Source organism: Hyperolius riggenbachi, chromosome 5 (assembly GCF_040937935.1).
Source record: "Hyperolius riggenbachi isolate aHypRig1 chromosome 5, aHypRig1.pri, whole genome shotgun sequence".
Classification (NCBI taxonomy): Eukaryota; Metazoa; Chordata; class Amphibia; order Anura; family Hyperoliidae; genus Hyperolius; species Hyperolius riggenbachi.
Genome location: NC_090650.1, coordinates 76,693,809 through 76,720,089, shown reverse-complemented (window position 1 = coordinate 76,720,089; position 26,281 = coordinate 76,693,809). Strand labels below are relative to the sequence as shown.

At 46.5% G+C, this 26,281-nt stretch overlaps 1 protein-coding gene across 6 annotated transcripts in view; it reads left to right on the top strand.

Moving 5' to 3' along the window:
- DPP6 (dipeptidyl peptidase like 6) overlaps positions 1–26,281 on the top strand; it is a 1,780,442-nt gene that overhangs the window by 1,400,157 nt on the left and 354,004 nt on the right. For all 6 annotated transcript variants that reach the window (XM_068235887.1, XM_068235889.1, XM_068235888.1 and 3 more), the window contains exon 4: positions 12,692–12,786. In XM_068235887.1, the coding sequence (XP_068091988.1) occupies positions 12,692–12,786 (95 nt within the window). The remainder of the gene's footprint in view (positions 1–12,691; positions 12,787–26,281) is intronic.

The window sequence follows — 26,281 nt, the reverse complement described above, 5'->3', positions numbered from 1 at the left end:
TTGTCGTTCCTTCGCCCCCGCGCATCACAACAGAGGCGTCATCAGCCAAAGGCGACAGTGCACTGTGCAGAAGTGTCATCAGCCTTTGCGTCTTTTGTTATGCAAGGGGGAGAAACGATGAGCGTGTGTAATGGAGATGTTGCTGGTGGAGCAGCCAGAAGAATGCTATCGTGCTGTGCTCAGGCATTGCTAAAAATCTAACACGCCGCATCTTCATGCAATCGTTGTGCGCCTGATGTAGTTATGCTGGTCTGACCATAATGACCACCCCCGCCATGGCAGTCATTTTGGTGCACCACTCAGAGTTCAGACCAGCGTGTGTATGGACCTTTAGGGCTGGTTCAGGCGGATGTCTCAATCACCTGCCCAGATTCTTGTCCAAATGCTTTTCTGCATGCGTGCAGAAAAGCATTTGTCGACTTTCAGCTGCGATTCCCAGCGACCATCATTTTTCATCCTGCAGGGGGACACAGGAGTGCGGCACTAATGGACCCCAGAGTGACCAGACCCTGCTGCTTCCCAGACAGTGGAAAAAATAAAGATCAAATTGCTACTTTTGCATAAGCGCGCGGTAAATAATGCGCAAGTGTGCGTGTGAACTGGCCCTTAGTTGTTGTACCACACAAGAGAGATGTTTTAGGTAAACACTGTACGGTATTTATTTTTGCATCTGTACATTTATTGCTTCATCCATATTTGAGGAGGATTTTTCTATTTGTGACTAAAAAGTTTAAATTGTAATACATTTTTTGACATGATTTTGTTTTGAAACTTTTTGTAGACTCACAACGATTACTAGACCTCTGTTTGGCGGATTTTAGTAAGTTGCAAGCAAAAATTTCATGAAAATTAATTGAACCACTTTTTGCATAAAAATCCTGCAGAAATTGAACGCTAAGGAGGTTAACTGTGAATAACCAATGGAGAACACTATAACAGAGGGCACTATTCTGGAGATTGTAATGGGGGCCTTTAGTGGGGGGCACTTTACCTGGGGAAATTATAAAGGGGCACAATAACAGAGGACATCATGACTGGACACTGCTGTATTGGGCACTACTGTATAGGGGCATTATAGCTAGAACAACTGGGGCCACTATAATGGAGTGGCTTATAACCAGAGGCAATACAACATTTGCAGAGGAGCCCATGGTCCTCTAGATGCCTCACTTTTGACAGTTCTGACTGGTGAAAGGTAAGATTTGACTGATTGTCATAAGTCCCTGGCGTTTCTCCATCTGTTTGTGCAGTCTTCGTTACCGAGCCCGTTTGGGAATCTTTCTCTTCTGCGCATCTGGTCAATAGGCTGTACAAATTAGATAAATACTTAGCAAGCACTAATAAGGAATTGAAATCATTTAATGACTGCCACAATAGAATATATTTCCCAGCTGACATCAGTCCGTCAAGCGCATCAACAATCTTTTGCAATTAATGGTATCTTTTTTATTTTTTTTATATTTTTAATGCGCTATTTTAAATCTGTGGAGCATAACAACAAACTCTTGTAATTAAATACTTAGCTGTGTTTGTGTCCATGACCAAGGGAGATTGCTGCTTCTTAATTATGGGGGTAGGCAGAGCAAATAGCGCTTTATTTGTTATAGTTTAATAAACGTTTATCCCCACGTATCCAGCGATGTACACAACCTCAGCAATTATGTACAACAAGATTTTAAATCTCTGGAAGTACATCTTCTTAGTGTGTCCATAGGTGTGTATAATACAATATGATAATTAGCCCCGCCCAAAAGCAGACATTGGGATAAGCAAATCAAAGCTTCTAGCAACACTGGCATAACTATGGGTGAGCAGTCCCCAGACTCTAGGACAGCCCAGCAGGGAGGAGGGGCCCAAACTTCCTCCCTTCTCCTTCTCCAAGCCTCCCTCCTGTGCTCCTTCGATTGTGTTTTTTCTTTCAGACCTACAGATCAGTGCAGCTGCAGTGAGCTTACATCTTCCTCCATTGGATCATTCTGGCACCCACTGCAGCCACTAGGTGTCATTGTCTTCTCTGCCTTCCTCTCTTATAAATATTGCAGTTCAGACTGAGAGGAAGGCAGAGAAGATAGTGACACCTACTGGCTGCTGAGGCAGTGCCAGATAGACCCGATGGGAGAAAAGGTAAGCCCTGTTTATGCAGCCGGGCTCATCTGTAGGTCTGGGTGGCAGAGCCTGGGGGGGCATAAAAGGGGGGCTGCTGTGGAGGAAGTAAGAAGTCTGGGCCCCTCTTCCTCACTGGGCATGGGGTTAAGAGAGAATCTAATTGTAGCAAGGAGGCCCCCTTTAAAGAGTTTTGCATTGGGTCCCCATCAGGCGTAGTTACCCCATCAGGTGCAGGCAACTATGTAGTAACTAAGAAAGGACATTAGATTACCAGTGTTCACTCAAACTACTTAGCGCTCGTTGTGCAAATAGCGCATCTTTGAGTTGTGATGGTTATGTCTAGGAGAACTCATGGAGAAACATGTGCTTTCTTTGATCAGCTGATAGATTTGCAAAGCTCTGATTTGCTGTGATCAAATCTTGCTTTAGCACATGATCATGACTAGCAATTCAGGGGCTTACACATCTAACACCTGACCAAACCGATCACATGCTTCTCCGTAAGTTCTCCTAGACAAGACCATCACTAATCTTGAGTTATTTGCACAACGCACACATCGCTTGTATAATGTTCATTACGTGATTTGCAAATACAAGTAACATCTAGATTGCATACTTAATGAGAGTTACAATATTTGCACAACGCCTAATGCATAGTTGGTGTAAACACCAGTATACTTTATTTGTGCTTTGCATGCAAGTAACTTGGACCGATGTTTGCTGAATCTACTCCTGTTCTCCACAATGGAGGATAGACAATCAGGGCCTGTGCTACCACTGAGGCAAAAGCGGCAATTGCCCCAGGGCCACCAAGGGCTGCCAGGCCCCGAACTTCACTTTTTGGAAGTCACATCTTGCCATATCCTGTAGATTAAGCCACTTGTTTCTTTTCCAGTGCTCTCTGATGCATGGGGATCAAAAGATCTGACAAAAAGGCATGAGTGGGGGGAAGCTGCACTGCTGACAGGTGCACTGCACACTTGCTTGCGTCTCCTCTGTTCACTGATGTCAGGTGGCTGCTGAGATCTGAAGGTCTGTCAGGCAGCACTGACTGCCTAATAGCTGCTGCTCTCCCACACCTGTTCACCTTTCTCTCTTACTCACTTAAGCACTTTAAGTACCAGCGGTCTCAGCCCCCTTAAGGACCAGAGACAGCAGGTACCAGAAACGATGGAACACCGACAAATAACGAATCACCGCACATATCCGCCGCAATCGCCGTCATTACCGCACGTCGGGAACCTCAGCCACCACTTCCTGTGAGCCGGTCAGGAGCTGCTTTCATTGGCTCCTGGCCCTGGCTATCAATGTAAGCCAATGGGCGCAGCTTACATTGATAGACAGGGTCAGGAGCCGATGAAATCGGATCCTGACCCACTCACAGGGCTCTGCAGTTATAGAGACGGCAGAGCGAGTGAGCTGCGGCGGGGAGACAGCGGTGAGATCGTCGGGAGCGACGAAAGCGGCAAGAATGCGCGTCGTCGGTTGATTGAAATCTACGCCCTGGCAGCCAGGTAGCCATGAAAACAGGGCGTAAATTTCAATCACTAAGTTCCTAAAGTAGTTAATCTGGGCCTCCGTATTTTGACTAGGGCATAGTGGTTCAGGGGGTCCCCAGGTTAGAATTGCCCTGGGGCCCCATGAGAGCTTTAACTGACCCTGTAGACAATCAATGGTTAACAGACTAATGATCTTCTATGGACATGTGCCTATCTCTCATAAACCAAACAGTGACATCTAGAGGTGAGACTTCACACCATCAAAGCTTCCAGCTGCTTCAGGGTTTGAAGGCCGGCGCACTGGGATGACTACAAAATGGGTGTCGTGTATAGCTACTCCGAAAACTTCCAGATCAATGTGCAACAGCTGAAATGTATTTATAAAAACACTTATTCTTTAAATACCAGCACTGAGATACCAAGAACTACTTAGTTAGGAACTCCCACAGGTCTAAAGTGCTCACAATCTAGTGCTTAGGGTGAGAAACATCCATCTCCTGTTATTCATTTGGCTGTGCTGGAAAATCCACTCTGCGCGAGGCACTGCGGGAAACATTTATAATATGCTCTCTGGATGAAAGCCAGACAATTTCTGTGCATGTATGCGGGTTTATTATTTCTTTGAAATAAATGCTAGGTATATTGCACAGCTGTGCACATTATAGTGCTGTGCAAATGAAATCATTTTCCAAATGGTTATTTATTAAGTAAAATGTAGCCCTGCAGACATAGCTACCTCTTGATTGCTGTATTTAAAGTATAAGTGGACATGTGTGTCCCAACTTCCTGAGAAGAGAAACATTTCAGTGAAAATATATTGGGCAAAAGACTCCTTTCAATTACATCGTCGTCACTCCTTTAGTCCCCCCCCCCTTTATCACACCTCCAGTTACATGTTCATTACACCTCCAGTCACACCTTCACCACACCTGCAGGCACATCTTCATTGCAACTCTAGTCACACATACCTCCATTCACACCCTCATTACACCTCCAGTCACACCTTCACCACACCTCCAGTCACACCTTCACCACACCTCTAGCCACACCTTCACCACACCTCCAGCCACACCTTCACCACACCTCTGCACCTCCAGTCAGTGTCAGTCCAGTCACTGTCAATCTGAATTTTTGCTTTAAAGAAAACCTGTAACTAAAAAAAGTTCCCCTGGGTGGTACTCACCTTGGGTGGGGAAGCCTCCGGATGCTATTGAGGCTGCCCCCGTCCCCCTGTGTCCCACAGTGGTCTCAATGTGCCCCTCCGAACAACGGAGATGTAAATATTTACCTTCCCGGCTACTGCGCAAGAGCAGTATCGGCTCTCCGCTCGGAGATAGGCGGATATAGCCGATCACTGTCGGTCCGCTCCACTGCGCAGGCGCAAATCTCCTGTGCCTCCGTAGTAGAGCGAACCCGACAGAGATCGGCTATTTCTGCCTATCTCCGAGCCGCAACAGCGCCCCCGCTGGAGCCAGGGAAGGTAAATATATACATCTTTGTCAGGCTTGTCGAGTCAGGATTGTGGGTCGCTTCGGGGGAGCCAGCACTGGATTGCCTGCAGCTACAGGGGAGGGGGAAACCTCATTAGGACCCTGTTAGGATTAGGCATCACAAGCGGGGGGTTTTAGGGTTAGGCACCACTGGGGGGGTCTTAGGGTTAGGCACCACCAGGGAAGGTTTTGTGTAAGAGTAGGGAGAAGTTAGGTCATAGTAATCACCAGGAGGGGTCTTAGGGTTAAGCACTGCCAGAGGGGTTTTAGGATTAGCACCACGGGGGGGGGGGGGGGAGGGTGTTAGGGTTAGGCACCACCAAGGGGGTGTTAGGGTTAGGCACCACCAGGGGGGTCTTAGGGTTTGGCAACACCAGGGGTAGTTAGGGTTAGGCACCACCAGGGGCAGGTTCTGTGTGAGAGTAGGGAGAAGTTAGGTATAAGTAATCACCAGGGGGAGTTTTAAGTTTAGGCACTACCAGGGGGACTTAGAGTTAGGCACCACCAAGGGGGGGTCTTAGGTTAGGCACCACCAGGGGGGCTTAGGGTTTGGCACCACCAAGGTGGGGTCTTAGGGTTAGGCAACACCAGGGGGGGGGTAGGGTTAGGCACCACCAGGGGGATCTTAGGGTTAGGCAACACCAGGGAGGGTTCGGGTTTGGCACCACCAGGGTGGGTTCTTAGGGTTAGGCACCACAAGGGGGTTTTAGGGTTAGGCACCCCCAGGCGGGGTCTTAGGGTTAGACACCACCAGGGGAGGGTTCTGTGTGAGATTAGGGAGAAGTTAGGTCATAGTAATCACTTTTCTCAACTATATAACTTTTCTAGGTTATATCCAGCACCCTTTTATAGCCCAACAAATTTTGCCTATAACAGCATCCTTCTTATAAACTAAAACTAGCTTTTCGGCATCTCATCTACACCAGGCACCTTTTGTAGTCGAATTTGCCATCTCGGCTACACCAGGCACTCTTTATAGACGAATTTGGCATTTCGGCTACACCAGACGCCCTTTGTAGACAAATTTGGCATTTCAGCTACACCAGGCGCCCTTTGTAGCCGAATCTGGCTTTTTTCGTCTATATCAGACGCCCTTTTTTAAATGTACGCTGGGGCCTCTCTTGACACGTGTTCTTTGCAAAAAGAAACAAAAAAGTTCTATTTTACCCTATATACTTACGCAACAGAAGGCTTCGTGTATTACAGTATTTATTAGGTACTTACATAGTGCTGGTATCTTCTACTCTGTGAGGCCAGAGCGCTGTCCACCGTGCAGTGGTATTTGACCCAAGGTTCCACTCGGGCACACCTTAATGCTCCTATCCTATGGGTCTTGTTTCTCTATGACTAAACTGGGTACTTTGTGAAAAGCATTGGGACTGCAACAAATTAAAGTACCCACTGAATACAACATAAGTACTCCCTGAGATTCACATTCCTAGTATTGCTCAGAATGTAGGTACTATGGTTCATTTTATGAACTTCTATCTCCTTAACCTCCTTAGTGATAAACCTGAGTTGGACTCAGGCTGGAAATCCACAGGTCAGAGCGGTAACCCTGAGCCTGACTCGGAGTAGCTGCCGGGAGGTGTATGCAGAGTCTGTGCGGAGCGGACATCTGTGTAACTAACCTCCCCTGGGATCCAGAGGCTGGCAGCCATTATTCTTCCAGTCATCTGAGGCTCTTGACCCCTTTGGTGTGATCGCCATTTATTACATGGTGATCACACTATAGGGGTAGAGCACCACCCGGTGAACAGAGGAAGAATTGCAGTGCTGGATCCAGGGGAGGTGACTTGTATGCAGGGCTGCTGCAGATCTATCTAGCTGTATGATTTTTTTTTCCTGCTTTTAGACCCTAAGACCGGAAACTAATCATACTGTTAGGGAGGTTAATGAAGTCAAAACAGCAAAAACATTTATAACAAAAACATGAATGTCTAAGAACAGCATCATACTGTAGCAATAATAACAACAGTGAATTCCAGCAAAAGGGCTCTGCCTTTGACATGGGAGACCAGGGTTCTAATCCTGGCTAGGGTCAGTACCTATTCAGTAAGGAGTTCAAGGCAAGACTCCCTAACACTGCAAGGTGGCCTCTTGAGCATGTCCCAGTGGCTGCAGCTGTTGAGCGCTTTGAGTCCGACAGGAGAAAAGCGCTATACAAATGTTCGGATTATTATTATAATTAGTGTTGGGCGAACAGTGTTCGCCACTGTTCGGGTTCTGCAGAACATCACCCTGTTCGGGTGATGTTCGAGTTCGGCCGAACACCTGACGGTGCTCGGCCAAACCGTTCGGCCATATGGCCGAACTAAGAGCGCATGGCCGAACGTTCCCCGAACGTTCGGCTAGCGCTGTGATTGGCCGAACGGGTCACGTGGTTCGGACCCGAACGCGCTCTGATTGGCCGAACTGTCACGTGGTTCGGGTAAATAAATACCCGAACCACGTCATATCTCCGCCATTTGTCTGTGGGTTTAGCTTTGGGTAGGCAGGCAGGGTAGTTCGCGCTCCAGCCACGCTAGCCAGGGTCCCCCCTGTCATTGTGTCACTGCTGGGAACAGTAGTACACCGCTTGCTCAGCCACACTATATAGCATTCTGTTTACTGCCACTCTGTGTACCTCGCTCAGCCACACTATATAGCATTCTGTTTACTGCCACTCTGTGTCTGCTGGGAATAGTGGTACACCGCTCGCTCAGCCACACTATATAGCATTCTGTTCACTGTTCTGTGTCTGCTGGGAATAGTGGTACACCGCTCGCTCAGCCACACTATATAGCATTCTGTTTACTGTTCTGTGTCTGCTGGGAATAGTGGTACACCGCTCGCTCATCCACACTATATAGCATTCTGTTCACTGTTCTGTGTCTGCTGGGAATAGTGGTACACCGCTCGCTCAGCCACACTATATAGCATTCTGTTCACTGTTCTGTGTCTGCTGGGAATAGTGGTACACCGCTCGCTCAGCCACACTATATAGCATTCTGTTCACTGTTCTGTGTCTGCTGGGAATAGTGGTACACCGCTCGCTCAGCCACACTATATAGCATTCTGTTTACTGTTCTGTGTCTGCTGGGAATAGTGGTACACCGCTCGCTCAGCCACACTATATAGCATTCTGTTTACTGTTCTGTGTCTGCTGGGAACAGTAGTACACCGCTCGCTCAGCCAGAGTATATAGCATTGTGTTTACTGCCACTCTGTGTACACCGCTCAGCCAGACTATATACCATTGTTTACTGACACTCTGTGTACACCGCTCAGCCAGACTATATACCATTGTTTACTGACACTCTGTGTACACCGCTCAGCCAGACTATATACCATTGTTTACTGCCACTCTGATTCTGCTGGGAACAGTAGTACACCGCTCGCTCAGCCAGACTATATACCATTGTTTACTGACACTCTGTGTACACCGCTCAGCCAGACTATATACCATTGTTTACTGCCACTCTGATTCTGCTGGGAACAGTAGTACACCGCTCGCTCAGCCAGACTATATACCATTGTTTACTGACACTATATAGCAGACTATATAGCATTGTGTGTACACCGCTCAGCCAGACTATATACCATTGTTTACTGACACTCTGTGTACACCGCTCAGCCAGACTATATACCATTGTTTACTGCCACTCTGATTCTGCTGGGAACAGTAGTACACCGCTCGCTCAGCCAGACTATATACCATTGTTTACTGACACTCTGTGTACACCGCTCAGCCAGACTATATACCATTGTTTACTGCCACTCTGATTCTGCTGGGAACAGTAGTACACCGCTCGCTCAGCCAGACTATATAGCATTGTGTTTACTGCCACTCTGTGTACACCGCTCAGCCACACTATATAGCATTGCGTACTCTGCCAGTCAGTGTGTATATTGCTGGGATCAGTAATACTCCACTCACCGTCAACCACTATATGAGCTCAACATGAGTTCCCCAGAGACCTCCGCTGTGAGCAGCACTCCCAACAACAGCAACAGCCAACGCACCACGCAAGCTATAACATCCACCCCAGCAGCCAGTGGTCAGCAGCAGCCCTCCCCGGAGGAGAACGTTGTGTCCATCAGTCCGTCGCCAGAGCGATTAATGAGGGCTGCCATTGAGGAGATGATGGGGCCTGATGTGGAGGAGGAGGTCTGGCTCAGGCCAGCATCCCAAGTTAATGTTGAGGACGATGAGGGGTCTGTGTCTGGGGATGTTGGGGTGGCAGAGGTGGTGGGTGGGTCAGACTCAGGAGAAGAGTTGTATGATGAGGATGATGATCGGGACCATCTGTATGTGCCTCAGAGTCCGACCCCGGAAAACATGTTGTATCGTGTGTTTAGGTACTAAAATCTGCGTTCCCTCCCAGTAGTGTTGGGCGAACAGTGTTTGCCACTGTTCGGGTTCTGCAGAACATCACCCTGTTCGGGGTGACTATATAGCAGACTATATAGCATTGTGTTTAATGCCACTCTGTGTACACGGCTCAGCCACACTATATAGCATTGTGTTTACTTCCACTCTGTGTCTGCTGGGAACAGTAGTACACCGCTCACCCGCCACTGTATAGCATTGTGCTCTGTGTCACTGCTGACAATAGTGGTACACCGCTCACCCACCACTGTATAGCATTTCTGTACTGCCACTGTACTGCTGCCAGTCAGCGTGTACTTTAAGGATAAGTGAAATGAGGAAGAAATCCGGTGAAAGAGGGAGGGGCAAGGGAAGAGGTGTTTCCCCTGACGGTTCACGTACAGGCCACAGGGGAGCACCCAAGAAAACCCACTCAATACTGCCCATGTTGTCCAGGACAACAACCCTCACAGATCCAAAAGAACAGGACCAGATAATTACTTGGATGACCTCTCAAGCGTCCAGCAGTGGGTTAAGCAGCACCAGCACATCACGCACGAGGTCCGAGTCCTCAGCCAGTTAAAGTCTGGGCTTTCTTTGAAGACTGCACTGAGGATGTTACCATGGCGATTTGCAAGGTGTGCAAGACCCGCCTGAGCAGGGGGAAAAGTATTAACAACCTCTCCACCACCAGCATGAGCCGCCACATTCTATCCAAACATCCCACTCTGTGGGCAAACGCGGCAGGACAGGGTACCACCAGCAACACTGCCTCCCTTGGGTTCACCAGACTCACCACCAGACCCGCCTCAGCAGCAGCAGTAGCCCAGCCATTGCGTGGTTCACAACATTCACAAACATCAGACGATGCTGACACTGTCACTTTCCGGACTAGTGCTCTTGAGGTCTCCCAGTGTTCATCAAACACAACAACCAACAGCCCTTCGGTGTGCAGCGCTACGGTTGAGTTGTCTGTCTCTGAGATGTTTGAGCACAAGAGGAAATTGCCAGCAAATGACCCCCGGGCCGTGGCAGTAACAGCCAGCCAGCATAGCCAAGCTTCTGGCCTGCGAAATGCTGCCATATCGAGTGGTGGAGACAAACAGCTTCAAGGGCATGATGTCAGTGGCCATCCCACGTTACGTGGTTCCCAGCCGCTACCACTTTGCGAGCTCTGCAGTGCCTGAGTTGCATGAGCACGTGGTCAGCTAAATAACCCGAAGCTTGAAGAATGCCGTTGCCTGCAAGGTTCACCTCACCACTGACACCTGGACGAGTGCGTTCGGCCAGGGTCGATACATCTCCCTTACCGCGCACTGGGTGAACCTTGTGGAGCCTGGCAGCGATTCCTCACCTGCTACGGCGCGGGTGTTGCCCACGCCGCAAACAGCTGGATAACAACAGCAGCACCTACCTCTCTGACTCCTTCTCCTCCAACGCATCTCAAAGCTGTACCTCATCCGGAAATGCTAACCCAGCACCAGCAGCAGTAGGATCGTGGAAGCAGTGCAGCACAGCTGTTGGCATGCGTCAGCAAGCGTTGCTGAAGCTGATCTGCCTTGGGGATAAGCAGCACACAGGGGAGGAAATTTGGAGGGGAATAAAGGAACAGACGGATTTGTGGCTGGCACCGCTGGACCTGAAACCGGGCATGAAGCTAGACACCTGGCACGAACTGGCAATGTACGCAATAGAGGTGCTGGCTTGCCCGGCAGCCAGCGTTATGTCGGAACGCTGTTTCAGTGCTGCCGGAGGCATCATCACAGATCGGCGTATCCGCCTCTCCACAGAAAATGCAGACCGTCTGACTCAAATTAAAATGAATCAATCCTGGATTGGAAACGACTACGCAACACTCCTGGACCCCAACCAAGTAACATGACCGATGAACATCTGGGATGGTTTAGCGTTTCCGGTCCCTGTTTATTGAACCTCTCATCTGTATTACATTTATGACTGCATGGCGGCAAAAAGCATTGCTGCTATATCCGCACGCTTTTTGTCCTCATGCAAGGCCTGGGTTGTTGTGTCTCACAAAGCGTGGCCTTCTCCTCCTGCGCCTCCTCCTGTTCCATCACGTGTGCTGCTGCTGCTGCTGCTGCTGGGTTACCGTTGCCGGTCCCTGTTTATGGAACCTCTTATCTTTATTACATTTATGACTACATGGCGGTACAAAGCATGCTATCCGCACGCTTTTTGTCCTCATGCAAGGCCTGGGTTGTTGTGTCTCACAAAGCGTGGCCTTCTCCTCCTGCGCCTCCTCCTGTTCCATCACGTGTGCTGCTGCTGCTGCTGCTGCTGCTGGGTTACCGTTGCCGGTCCCTGTTTATGGAACCTCTTATCTTTATTACATTTATGACTACATGGCGGTACAAAGCATGCTATCCGCACGCTTTTTGTCCTCATGCAAGGCCTGGGTTGTTGTGTCTCACAAAGCGTGGCCTTCTCCTCCTGCGCCTCCTCCTGTTCCATCACGTGTGCTGCTGCTGGGTTAGCGTTGCCGCGTGGTCCCTGTTTATTGAACCACTTATCTTTATTACATTTATGACTGCATGGTGGTACAAAGCATGCTATCCGCACGCTTCTTGTCCTCATGCAAGGCCTGGGTTGTTGTGTCTCAAAGCGTGGCCTTCTCCTCCTGCGCCACCCTCCTCCTGTTCCATCACGTGTGCTGCTGCTGGATTAGCATTACCGGTCCCTTTTCCTGGAACCTCTTATATGTATTACATTTATGACTGCATGCCGACAAAAAGCATGTTACCTGTGCAAAGAAAACAGACATTTCCCGCATTTAAAAGACAGTTTTCCCTTTGAAACTTTAAAATCGATTTTCTCAAAAACTATAAGCTCTTTTTGCAAAATTTTTTTTTCCTCTTGTACCCACTCCCAAGGTGCACATACCCTGTAAATTTGGGGTATGTAGCATGTAAGGAGGCTTTACAAACCACAAAAGTTCGGGTCCCCATTGACTTCCATTATGTTCGGAGTTCGGGTCGAACACCCGAACATCGCGGCCATGTTCGGCCTGTTCGGCCCGAACCCGAACATCTAGATGTTCGCCCAACACTAATTATAATGTATAGAAGCCTAATGGAATAGTTGTTATAATCTTGTTGCTCAGTTCAGTGTTTCCTTGCATTGTGGATGTTTCATTCATAACATTGGTTGGTACATTGTGTATACAAAATAACAAAGCTACAACAATGCCTGTTACATAAATATGTTCTTTTCTTTTTTCCCTGTAGGGAAAGAATTATTATTTAGAACACAACAGGGTCATGTGGTGAAGATGAACGTGGAGAAGAATGAGTCAACGTTTCTCATGGAGAACAAGATGTTTGTAAGTATTCAGTACATATCGTAATAGTAAACATATGCCTCAATCAGTCTATATGTATTATGGGTAAAAAAAAATACTTTAAAGCGGACCTGAACTCAGAACTTCCTCTTAGCTCTTAAAGATTAGCAACAGCATAATACCCTTTAAAGAAAAAACATTTCTGTATTACAACTTAGAGAACTCCTACACAAATCTTGCAGTGTTTACCTCCTGATATCCTGCAAAGCACAGAAAGGGTTAAATGTCATGTTTACATATTAGCAGAGGCATTAAATACTATTCCTTCTCCGAGACATAGCAACTTGTGGAAGGGGGGTTGCTGACATCACCCTCCTTCCAATGTTTCACTATGGAGGGGAAGCGCAATACCTTGTCAGCGTAAGTTATAGTAAAGTGCACAGCAACTTTACCAAACTTTGATGAATATGGCCTATTGTATTGTGCAAATATGTTACATGGGGGGGGGGGTGCTGCAAGAACAGTGCTGCAAATTACTGCAGGTTGCAGTGATGTAACAATAGCCCCCATGTCCCTTCCACCTAAGGGGCTATGGGAGATCCTCTTCCCTTCCATCTTGCAAAGTAGCACAGGGAGAGCTGTGGCATTTATCTGCTCCAGGGCTCCTCTTCCTTCCAGCCACACTGTATGCTGACATCCTCTGGCTCCCAATGCATGTCATGTGATCAGGAGTTGGACAATGACAGCACAGAGTGATTAGCTGTCAAAAGCAAGAGGGAACCCGATACAGCGTGGACCAAGTAACTATCACATCGCTCTCTGTGTGCACTACTCTGCAAAGGAGAAGGGGGTGGTTGGTATAACACTGGACACCATGGGCTTGATTCACAAAAGTGTGATAACTGCTATCATGGCAGTTATCACGCGATCTGCGGCGCGCGAAGGTTAGTGCGCGTAAAGGATTACTCAGCATGATAAACGAACGTTTGCGTGCGATGACGTGCATGAAACACGCACATGATCTTGTGCAAACATTACATTAGTTTATCACGCGGAGCAATCCTTTATGCGTGCAAAACTTCGCGCACGGCAAAACTCTTTTGTGAATCAAGCACCATGTGCGAGGGAAGGGGGGGTGGATTTCCCCATGATCATTTTGTTGGGGGGCAGGGGGGCAATTGTTAACCACTTTCCGTTGAGAGGACATTATATCTACACCCCGCAGGACTTCAGTTCCTGCACAGGGACGTAGATATTCGTATATTGCGGCGGATAGCCGCCACTCGCTTCCACGCGCGCACCTGCATGGGTACTCGCCCATTAGCGGGGAGATAAATGAATGGGAACTCAGTTACCATTCATTAATCTAAGTCCCTGTGTGAATGATAGCCGGCAATGAGATGCCTGCGTCATTGTATCTTCCAAAGTAACAGCATTACTTCCTGATTAGCATACTAATAGTACACAACGGAAAGCAATGTGCAAGGACATTTTGTGGCCAAATAGTAAAATTACACATACATTCATTTTTTTAAATAAAAAGTCCCACCATTACATTTAAAATGAACTCCTTCCCTCCCACACTCTCCCATAGTACCCAAATAAAGTATATGCATAAAATAAAAAAATAAAACAAAATGACAAATAAACAAAATATATAGTTACCTTGGGGACTGAATTTTTTTTTTAATATGTATGTCAAAAGGGTATATTAATGTTCTTTATAAAATGATGGGTTTGAAATTAGTGATGGACGCAAACATTGAAAAAATGCACCTTTATTTCCAAATAAAATATTGGCGCCATACATTTTACTAGGGAAATATTTTAAATGCTTTAATAACCGGGACAAATGGGCAAATTAAATGTGTGGGTTGTAATTACAATGGCATGTATTATTTTAAACTATAATGGCCGGAAACTGAGGTATAATGAATTTTTAAAAAAATGTTTACATTTTTTCTTATTTTTCCACTTAAAATGCATTTAGAATAAAATTATTCTTAGCAAATAGTACCATTTAATTGTAATAAGTAGTAATAAAGTTATAGGCGAATTAATGGAAAGAGTGCTGAAATGTGAAAATTGCTCTGGTACAGAAGGGGAAAAAACCCTCAGGCTAAGTTCACAGTGGGACGTTAAAGTCGCACGTTAAAACAGCATTTAACGCAGAATAACTCACAGCAATGAAAAATCAATGCCCCATTCACAGTGCACACGTTGCGTTGGTGTCTAACGCTGCGCGTTAAGTAAAAGTACTGCGTGCAGTGCGTTATACACGTTATCAGCTGCATTGGACTGTTTGCACATGCTCAGTAATGACTTGAAAGCATACTTTTCATTGCCTGTATTTTTTACTGTATCTGCTGTATGCAACGGTAACAATGCGTTGCGATTTTTGGGCGCGTTACGTTGTAAGTTTGCGGTGCGGCTTTAATGTCGCATCAAATCGCAACGTCCCACTGTGAATCTAGCCTCAGTAGGGAAGTGGTTAATCCCCTGTTAGGTCACCACTGTTCCTGTCAGTATTTCACAGAAAAAGGTGGTATCACTATAAATAATACGCAATGCTGTAGAAGGGTGTGCATTTTAGCAAAGCACTAGTCTGCAGTTCTCTGCCATGATGTAGTATTTCCAGCTCTGAACGCCATACCTGGTGACTGGTCCACATCTTCAAAGGCACAGCCTCGTTTGAACACACGCAAGCTTTGCTTCAGTTTCTTGATTAAAAGACTTTAGAGGCGCAGCTCCTGTCAGATACAGTATAAGCCTCCCAAGTTACTGCCACTAAGATTAGCATTTTAGACAAGCAAAGCCCTGATCCAGAGGATGAGGCAGAGATAAAGTCAGACAGAAAGATACTATTTTCAGTTAAAAGCTCCTCAACAAGAATTTGCATGTATCTGTATAAGGGAATGATTGCTACTCCTATCAGCTGCTCACATGAAAGGCAGAAAAGAATTGCTGCAAGACACACAATCCCGGGCATCCAATTAAGTGTTGCTATTCTTAGCTGCAGTTTGCTAATTTAAGGTGAGATTCTGGTCACACATCACTGTCCTAACTTCCTCCTCCTGACAACTACAGTTTCCAGCGTAAAACATCTATTTAATGGGCCTTTTTCACAATGACAGCTTAAAGGTGGCGTATCCTAGTGATGATTGCTGCTACCTGCTAATGGCGATTACAGGAAATTTCACGTGGTTTTTCACAATTATGTCCATACATAATAACGATTTGGATATTTAATTGATTTTGCTTAATTCATTCATAATTTTGCATAATTACACAAAATTTAGTGTAATTTTGTGATGACTTTAGCGGTTAATAACAAAGCCCCCCCATACATGCTGGGGTCACCAAAATTGCTACGTATGTCAAGGGGCAGGGCTGGATTTACCATAAGGCACTGTAGGCACGTGCCTACAGGCGCCTGATGATGGAAAGGTGTCTCCCTCCTCTCCCCTAGTTCCTCCCTCCTTCCCTATGTAGAGTCCCGAGCAGAGTGTAAATGAGAGGTTACTCAACCAGCTCTCGGCATTCTACTGAACAAGATCTTCCTTCAGTTGGGGGCACCTCTAGCTACATAATACTAAAGGTACATCTGGCTACCTAATACTAAGGGGCACCTGCAGCTATGATGGACAAGGGAAGTAAGGGAGAAGGGCCAGCTGGGCCAGCCAGCACACCTGTGGTGCAGTTCGGAGGAGGTTTCGTTCATAGAGGGCGAAGACTAGAGTGGCAGGACATCTGTACCTATAGGCTCCTGTGATGTAAATCCAGGCCTGTTAAGGGGTATAGTGCAAACAAGTAAAAAAAGGTCTTGTCCTTTTTGAGATAATCATGGTTTTTAAACTCAGAACAATCTCCATTTAAAAACCATTTTTCATTTTCATTTTCAAAAAAAAAAACATTTCCACTCTTCGGTTTAACATACTTAGCAATTTTGTTGACAACAACATGTATGTGGTCTTTGCTATTAACCGCTAAAGTCGGTCAAAAACTATGCAAAATTATGGTTTCTGATTACATTTACATACAAAATTAACTGTGATTTTTCCTGAAATAGTTCGTAATTATGATGCGAAATTACGATTATGCGAAATTCGTGCTCGTCACTGGTGTGTAGAGGTGTAGCGAACGGTTCGCCGGCGAATGGTTCCAGGCGAACATTGGTGGTTCGCGTTCACCTGCGCCAGGCGAACTTTTACGGAAGTTCGATTCGCCCCATAATGCACTATGAGGGTCAACTTTGACCCTCTGCATCACAGTCAGCAGGCACATTGTAGCCATTCAGGCTACAGTAAGCCCTGGAGCCCCACCCCCCCTTATATAAGGCAGGGTCCGGCGGCCATTACACTCACTCGTGTGCCTGCTAGTGAGAGGAAAGGGACAGCTGCTGCAGACTTGTTCTTCTAGGGACAGATTAGTTAGGTTCTTGGCTGCTTAGTTTGCTCCTTGGCTGATTGTTATTGCTTTTATAACACCCTAGCTTTTGTCAGAGCTCATTCTGTACTTTTTTTTTTTTTACTGTGTGTCAAACTGACACTTTAGTTGCATGCACAGCCTTGCTAATTGATAGTGTGTGTGCCACTGCCAGCAGCCCAGCACATTCAGTGACTGACTGCCTGTGTGTGTGACAGGGAGCTGCACATTGTACTACCCAGTACTGCATATACCCCCAGTACCTGTTGTGTTTACTTAACCCACCTCATCACTGCACATAACTACCTGTAGTGTTGAGTGAACCCAGCTCACTGCATCCTACTACTACCTGTTGTGTTTACTTAACCCACCTCATCACTGCACATAACTACCTGTAGTGTTGAGTGAACCCAGCTCACTGCATACACCTAATACCTGTTGTGTTTACTTAACCCACCTCATCACTGCACATAACTACCTGTAGTGTTGAGTGAACCCAGCTCACTGCATATACCTACAATCTGTTGTGTTGAGTGAACCCAGCTCACTGCATCCTACTACTACCTGTTGTGTTTACTTAACCCACCTCATCACTGCACATAACTACCTGTAGTGTTGAGTGAACCCAGCTCACTGCATATACCTACTACTACCTGTTGTGTTGAGTGAACCCAGCTCACTGCATCCTACTACTACCTGTTGTGTTTACTTAACCCACCTCATCACTGCACATAACTACCTGTAGTGTTGAGTGAACCCAGCTCACTGCATATACCTACTACTACCTGTTGTGTTGAGTGAACTCAGCTCACTGCATCCTACTACTACCTGTTGTGTTTACTTAACCCACCTCATCACTGCACATAACTACCTGTAGTGTTGAGTGAACCCAGCTCACTGCACATACCTACTACCTGTTGTGTTGAGTGAACCCAGCTCACTGCATCCTACTACTACCTGTTGTGTTTACTTAACCCACTTCATCACTGCACATAACTAACTGTAGTGTTGAGTGAACCCAGCTCACTGCATATACCTACTACCTGTTGTGTTGAGTGAACCCACCTCACCGCATCCTAGTACCTTTACTGTTCAGTGAACCCAGCTCACTGCATCCTACTACCTGTTGTGTTGAGTGAACCCACCTCACTGCATCCTAGTACCTTTACTGTTCAGTGAACCCAGCTCACTGCATATACCTAGCATCCCCTCGAGATAGACAAAATGGACAAACCAGGTAGAGGAAGAGGTAGAGGCAGACCCAGAGGAAGGCCACCAGGCACCGGCAGGTCTGTGCGAGGTGGTGTTGCTGTGATTTCATGCGGACCTGCCCCAAAATACAGTGCTCAGAAGAAGGCACGTGCCATCACTTCCCAAAATCGTGAGGAGGTGATTGAGTATTTAACACAGAACACCTCATCTCCCGCAGCCACCAGCGCTACAACAAGCACCACATCCGCTGCATTTGACACTTCGCAGGAGTTATTTGGTGGTGGTGGTGGTGAAATCACCGATTCACAGCCACTACTACAACAACAAGAAGAAGGCGCAGGTACACCACCTCCTACGTCTGAGTTAGGTGGCGATAGTATGGACGTAACGTGTGTGGAGGGGGCTGATGAAACACCTGAAGTTGGTGCAGTTGAGGAGGTGTCTGAGGAAAGTGCAGCTGGCCAGGAGGATTATGATGACGATTATACAGATACCACATATGTTCCCGGTAGAGGAGATGACCAGGGGGACAGTTCAGAGGAGGAGTCAGAGAGGACTAGGAGGAGACGACTCCATGATAGAAGCAGAGGGAGCTTGTCCTCAGAAATAGCTGGGGGCAGTGTCCGGCGCCATGTATCGCCAGCTATGGCCAGACAGCCAACATGCCCTTCAACGTCAGCTGCTGATGCCACCGTAGCGCCATCACCCCAGGGGGGCTCAGCGGTTTGGAAATTTTTTAACGTGTGTGTCTCAGATCGGAGCAAAGCCATCTAGTGTCTCTGCCAGCAAAAATTGAGCCGTGGAAAGGCCAACTGTCACGTAGGGACAAGTGTTTTACGAAGGCACCTGGAGAGAAGGCACAAACAGCTATAGCAAGAACACCTGAGAAAAAGCAGCACCCCTCAAAAGACAAGCCGCGGAGAACAACCACGGCAGCCGTCACAGGGGGCTTCTGCTGCTCCACGTTCCCATGGTATTGTTCGTGGCTGGGGGAGGAAGAATGGCTACACTTAAACAATTTAAAAATACAACCATCTAAACTTTCAACCAATTTAAAAATACAACCATCTAAACTTTCAAACAATTTAAAAATACAACCATCTAAACTTTCAAACTATTTAAAAATACAACTATCTACATTTTCAAACAATTTACAAAAATGCCAACAAAACTTGCCCTCCGTAAAACATTCTTGGCAAATGCTTTCGACTTGGTTTGTCTTCCGCTGGCTCAAGGGTCCATCTGACCACAGATGCCTGGTCTGCAAAGCACGGTTAGGGCAGCTACAGCATGGGTCTCAGCAGGCTCCCACTTCGGGCCGGAATCCAACCTTCATTCCCCGCGGTGACAATGGAAGGCTTGCCCTCCATAACGGATTCCCGTTAAAGGATTTCAAGTTAATTCATTTCAAATACACAGCAGGGCCTCGAAAGTCCGCCTCCTGTATTGTTATTTTTGGTCACTACCTCGGGGCGGGCGTGCATGCCTGCCTGCTGCCCTCCTTGGATGTGTAGTGGTAGCCGTTTCTCAGGTTTCACACCGGATTCCATCCCTCATTCCCTGGCCATTACCCGGGGTCACAAATGGCAGACTTGCCCGCCTCCATATGATTCTCGTGAAAGGAATGTGGTGTCATCTTTGCCCGCCATAACTGGTTCTCGTTCAAGGATTTAAAATACATTCATTTCAAATACACAGCAGGGCCTCGAAAGTCCGCCTCCTGTATTGTTATTTTTGGTCACTACCTTGGGGCGGGCGGGCGTGCATGCCTGCCCGCTGTCCTCCTTGGATGTGTAGTGGTAGCCATTGCTCAGGCTCCACACCGCCGGATTCAAACCCCTCATTCCCGGCCATTACCCGGGGTCACAATGGCAGACTTGCCCGCCTCCACAGGATTCTCATTGTAGCGGTACTGAACAAGTACACAGCAAGTAGAAAATGTAATTTAAAAACAAAACGTAAGCTTTTTAACAATGCCATGGAAAGTTGAGAAGGAAGTCACACATTACCTGACATCACTGAGTGAGGAAGAGCAATCTCGCCATGTTGCGCAGTAGTCCAGCATGGCCGTCACTACACAAAGAGCTGTTTGCGGTGCGTTACACAGTGAGTTTGGTGTGTCAGTGTGAAGCAGTACTCTAATTACACTCCCTGATTGATGTATACACATGCAAGATGTTTTAAAGCACGTTAGGCCTGCAATTTAGCATTCAATGTGATTTCTGCCCTTAAAACGCTGCTTTGCGTCACATCCAGATTTTTCCCCGGGACTTTTGGCATGTATCCCACTCCGCCATGCCCCCGTCCAGGTGTTAGACCCCTTGAAACATCTTTTCCATCACTTTTGTGGCCAGCATAATTTTTTCTCATTTTCAAAGTTCGCCTCCCCATTGAAGTCTATTGCGGTTCGCGAACTTTTCCGCAAACCGAACCTTCCGCGGAAGTTCGTGAACCCGGTTCGCGAACTGAAAATCGGAGGTTCGCGACATCTCTACTGGTGTATCCACTGCGTGTCAGCTGCTTCCGAGTTCCTGCTACTTGCTTACATTCTGCTGTAAGTGTTTGGTGTAGGCTGTGTGGTGGCATCCATGACCTGCATGTGCATTTCCCAATACAGCACAATCTCCAATATCCGGCACCGGCGGGGATCGCCTGATGCTGGATACTTGTGCTTGCCAAAATAGTGCAAACCATCAGTCCTTAGATACTTGCCGATCCTCCAGCAATGTGTAGCAGCCTTCCTGGACCTCTCCACAGGCTCCGAGTGGCTTTCTGGCTTCCCCAGTGCACAGAAGCTGGAGTGTCAGCTGACCTGCATCGGGTCATGTGACATGCTGGCTTCCATACACAGAAGCCGCAAGGAGCCCGCTAGGAGGTACAGGGAGGCTGCTACACATTTCTGGAGGCTTGAAAAGTATTTTACTGCCTGCCAGCACTGTCAAAAAGCTCCCACACAGAGGTCCCTGTTATCCCACAGGCATGCCGGTTAGATGAGACTTCTGGTTGACTGAATTCCGGACAATGAGGACTATGCTGTACATGTTACATAAGTTATGTTTTCACTGCTCGGTAACCAGACTATGGGGTATTATCATAATCACTAAATAAAGCTAAAATTTGCGTGTAACTCACAGTTGTCAAATGCTAATGTGTGATTACAATGCTTTACCCCCTTCCTGACGGCCTAACCCTAAAATCCCCTTCCTGACGCCTAACCCTAAAATGTCTTTCCTTGATGCCTAACCCTAAAACCCCCTTCCTGATGCCTAACCCTAAAACCCCCTTCCTGGTGCCTAACCCTAAAGCCCCCATTCCTGATGTCTGACCCTAAAACCCCCTTCCTGATGCCTAACCCTAAAACCCCCTTCCTGAGGTCTAACCCTAAAACCCCCTTCCTGATGTCTAACCCTAAAACCCTCCTTCCAATCCTCATGCCTTACCCTAAAAACCCCTTCCTGATGTCTAACCCTAAAACCCCCTTCCTGATGTCTAACCCTAAAACCCCCTTCCTGATGCCTAACCCTAAAACCCCCATCCTGATACCTAACCCTAAAACCCCCTTCCTGATGTCTAACCCTAAAACCCACATCCTGATGCCTAACCCTAAAACCCCCATCCTGATGCCTAACCCTAAAACCCCCTTCCTGATGCCTAACCCTAAAACACCCTTCCTGACGCCTAACCCTAAAACACCCTTCCTGATGCCTAACCCTAAAACACCCTTCCTGACGCCTAACCCTAAAACACCCTTCCTGATGCCTAACCCTAAAACACCCTTTCTCCACTGCAAATAATTTCATTACAAAACGTGATACATTTGTAAGATAATACGTTTCAAAATGATAATTTACAAAACTATAATAGTCAAAAAGAATTTCAAAACAATATTTTTCAAAACACTAATTCTCAAAACAAAATTTTTTTGTTGGACGGGCCAGGCGCCCGATAAATAGTTTTATGTATCGGACGCCCACATTTCTTCTTTGGCGCCCAATCGTGTATGGGGTGCCCAAACAGCCCATTAGCTACAGGCGCCCAAATTATCCGATTCCAGTTGCGACAGCAAATATTTTTTTTTTAATTTTGCTGAGATAAAGGCACTTTTCTGGAGATCTACAAATCACCATTTATAAACACGTCGATCAGTTTAAATGATTCAAGTAGGAATTGTCAGGACATTTTGAAAGCATTTTTCAAGTAATTTCTATACTCCCATTATTCCAGTGTTTCATTGTCATTAAAGGATGCCAAAGCCGAAAAGATGATGAAAAACCTGGGAAGCAGGCATGTATGGTTGGATACACATATTATAACCAGGCCAGAGATATTTCACTGGCTCAAACTCACTCAACCCACATAACACATAATGTTATGTGGTCACTTTTGAAAAACGTTGTCCATAAAATCCAAAAGAGTTGCAGCAATGAATACACAACAAATCAAAACAATTAGAACTTTAATTAGCTCATGAACCGTACCTGCCATTTATTGTTAAGGTAGCCATATATAGTGATACTGATTAAATTGACAAAGGAATCGACTTTATTGTGGAATCTATTTCAGTATAGTTGTTCAAAAGTCGATCAACTAGTGACCCACACACTACAAGCAATAGCCTATGCGATTTACCTTCACTAATCGATCTGATCGAGGTTGTGTCTCCATGCTCTGAATGCAAAAATCGATTCATAGTCAATCGAATGACACATAACCGATTCCTGTGCGATCGACCAATAACTTGCATCCTGCTCAATTGACTAAGCTGATTGATTCGACATGAAATCAGCCACTTTTGATCGATGGTGAATACTGGAACACACTCAATCCACTCTTGATTCTCTCTCGATTCGATAAAATAATTGAATCGAATGGTCGATCGTACAGCAAAATCACTAGAAGTAGGGGCACCTTAATACTATGTAGGCAACCTTTGTTATGTTAATCAGTAGTGCCCATTTCGGAGTTTAAATTACCATTCATCCATGGAACTAGCAGATGTGTATAAGAATTCCATAAAGCACAGTCTACTAAGAATAGCTCATTGGTGTCCCCTCAAGAAATGTCTACTTTGGATAAAGTCTATAGTTGCAACAACTATTTGTCTAATCAGGAGATGTGAGGGTGTCTTGTCACCCTGCAGAAAAGGCACAGGAAACAAAACCGGGAGCTCAGTAGTGCAATACGTCAAATCAATATTGTGAAGAGAAAAATATAAATCACTACTCACAAAGGAGGGTTGCATGGGGCAACCGACCACAGGAAGTAGGTGGAGATCACAAACCCGGCTCCACTCGGGGTGGTCCAAAAGTGGACCTCGATGTGGTCGCTCTCTTAAAGGAAAAAGGAGACAGATGTCTACCCTGGTAGACACCACGGGTGTTCTGTTACCCCCCCTTCGCATAAACTTTATACGGTGGTATACACTATGCACGGAGCTGGGAAAAAAGGGCGCAGGCAGCTAGTGGACAAAAAGGGCGCCGCCATTCACTCTCATAATAAATAACGTTTAAAGGGAACCAGAGAGGATGACACATACATACCTGGGGCTTCCTCCAGCCCCATACGCACGGATCGCTCCCACGCCGCCGTCCTCCGCTGCCTGGATCCGCCGCCACCGGGTCCCATCATTGCCGCGAGTCGGCAAGTCGGCAGGCGGACGCGGCCAATTCTCCGCATCACAGGGTGCTCTCCCCATACAGATACGCATGTGGCTGCTTACTGCGCAGCCGCATGCGTACGTGTATGGAGGGAGCCCCTGTGATGCGGACAATTGGCCGCGTCCGCCGGAAGTGACGGGCCCGGTACCGGCGGATCCAGGAAGCTGAGGACGGCGGCGTGGGAGCGATTCAGGCTTATGGGGCTGGAAGAAGCCCCAGGTATGTATGAAATCCTTTTCCTTTTTTCACCCCCCGTTCCTCTCTGGTTCCCTTTAATGGGCGCCGAGCAGGAAAAAAGGGCGCCGGAGCTAAATAAAGTTTACAAACGGCGCCCGGAGATGTTTAATGATTTATAACTGAGCTTGTGGTGATTTACGTTTATAAAATGCACCAGTGCCGAATAACGTTTATAAAAATACTAAACATATTTATCCTATTTAACTAATTAAAACATTATTTAAAGTTTTATACCTTACTGTTTTTAAAACATTATTCACAAAATAAAGCGATCAGTACGTAATGTAAATTGCAATATATTGTTTTATTTAAAGTTTTATCCCTTACTGTTTTTAAAACATTATTCACAAAATAAAGCGATCAGTACGTAATGTAAATTGCAATATATTTTTTGGAGTCACGGTTTGTAAAACATTATTATCCACATAATAAAGCAATGACTAAGGGGGTTGGTTAGGGTTAGGCATCACCAGGGGGGTCTTAGGTTTAGGCACCACCAGAGGAGTCTTAGGTTTAGGTACCACCAGGGGAGTCTTAGGTTTAGGCACCACCAGGGGGGTCTTAGGTTTAGGCACCACCAGGGGAGTCTTAGGTTTAGGCACCACCAGGGGGGTCTTAAGTTTAGGCACCACCAGGGGAGTCTTAGGTTTAGGCACCACCAGGGGAGTCTTAGGTTTAGGCACCACCAGGGGGGTCTTAGGTTTAGGCACCACCAGGGGGGTCTTAGGTTTAGGCACCACCAGGGGGGTCTTAGGTTTAGGCACCAACAGGGGGGTCTTAGGTTTAGGCACCACCAGAGGAGTCTTAGGTTTAGGCACCACCAGGGGGGTCTTAGGTTTAGGCACCACCAGGGAAGTCTTAGGTTTAGGCACCAACAGGGGGGTCTTAGGTTTAGGCACCACCAGGGGGGTCTTAGATTTAGGCACCAACAGGGGGGTCTAGGGGTTAGAGATAGGTACAGGGAGGGTTCTGTGTGAGAGTAGGCTTAGGTATAGTTTTACTACAATTTTAGTAATATTTACTAATGTTTTACAACACTTATTACGAACGTACTTATATTTATATCATCGTTATAAAGAATATTTTCAGATTTTATTATAAGAACAAACCATAAATGAAGGTTATTCACAATAATATACAATTATAACAATTAATCATATATTAACTTTATTTTAATAAACGTAATTCTAAGTTTCACTTTTGAAACAGGGAAGATTAAAGTTTTCACAATTGCCGATTTCATAAACATTATTTAATGATTTATAAATTTGTTAAACATTATTTGTAAACGAAATATAGCACACTATTTTTATAAACGCTATTAATGATTAATTGTTAATTAGCGTTTACACCCCGCGCCCTTTTTGTCCGGGCGCCCTTTTTGTACGTACGCACTATACACATAGGGGGAAAGAGGTGCCCAGGTTGGGCGCCTCTTTCCCCTATGTGCATTTGTCTAATCAATTTCCCTTCAGGTTTGCTTTGATAAAATTGGGGTGCTGTTTGGCCCAGGCAAACTAAGCAAATGCCACTAACCATGTATTATTGTTCATTTTGACTTGTTCAATAACATTTTGTTAAAAAAAACCTAAGCAAACGCTTGGAGCCTACAGTAGGGGCTTCCCATGCTAGCAGGGCTGCTGTGTCTGTCATTCGAAGGGCTGCCGCTACCTCCTGATCACTCACACACAAACCTCAGATCAGCAACAACATGAAAAGAGGGGAGAGGAGGTCACTGACCACGGAGAACACCTGAGATGCGGAAGTGACATCATTGTACATTTCCTGCATTTGAAATATGTTGCCCAGTTACTTTGTGCTGCTCTCCTCTCTTATGGTCTTCGCTGACCTGCAGGTCTGAGAGTGTCAAGGATGGGGGAGACAGCAGGATGCTATATATCCCCACTGACGCCAATGCCCTCTATAGGAAGGGACACCTTTGGCTCCCTATACTGATTGTGGCTACCTATGCTGGGAGGATGCCTTGGCTACCTATACTGGGGGAG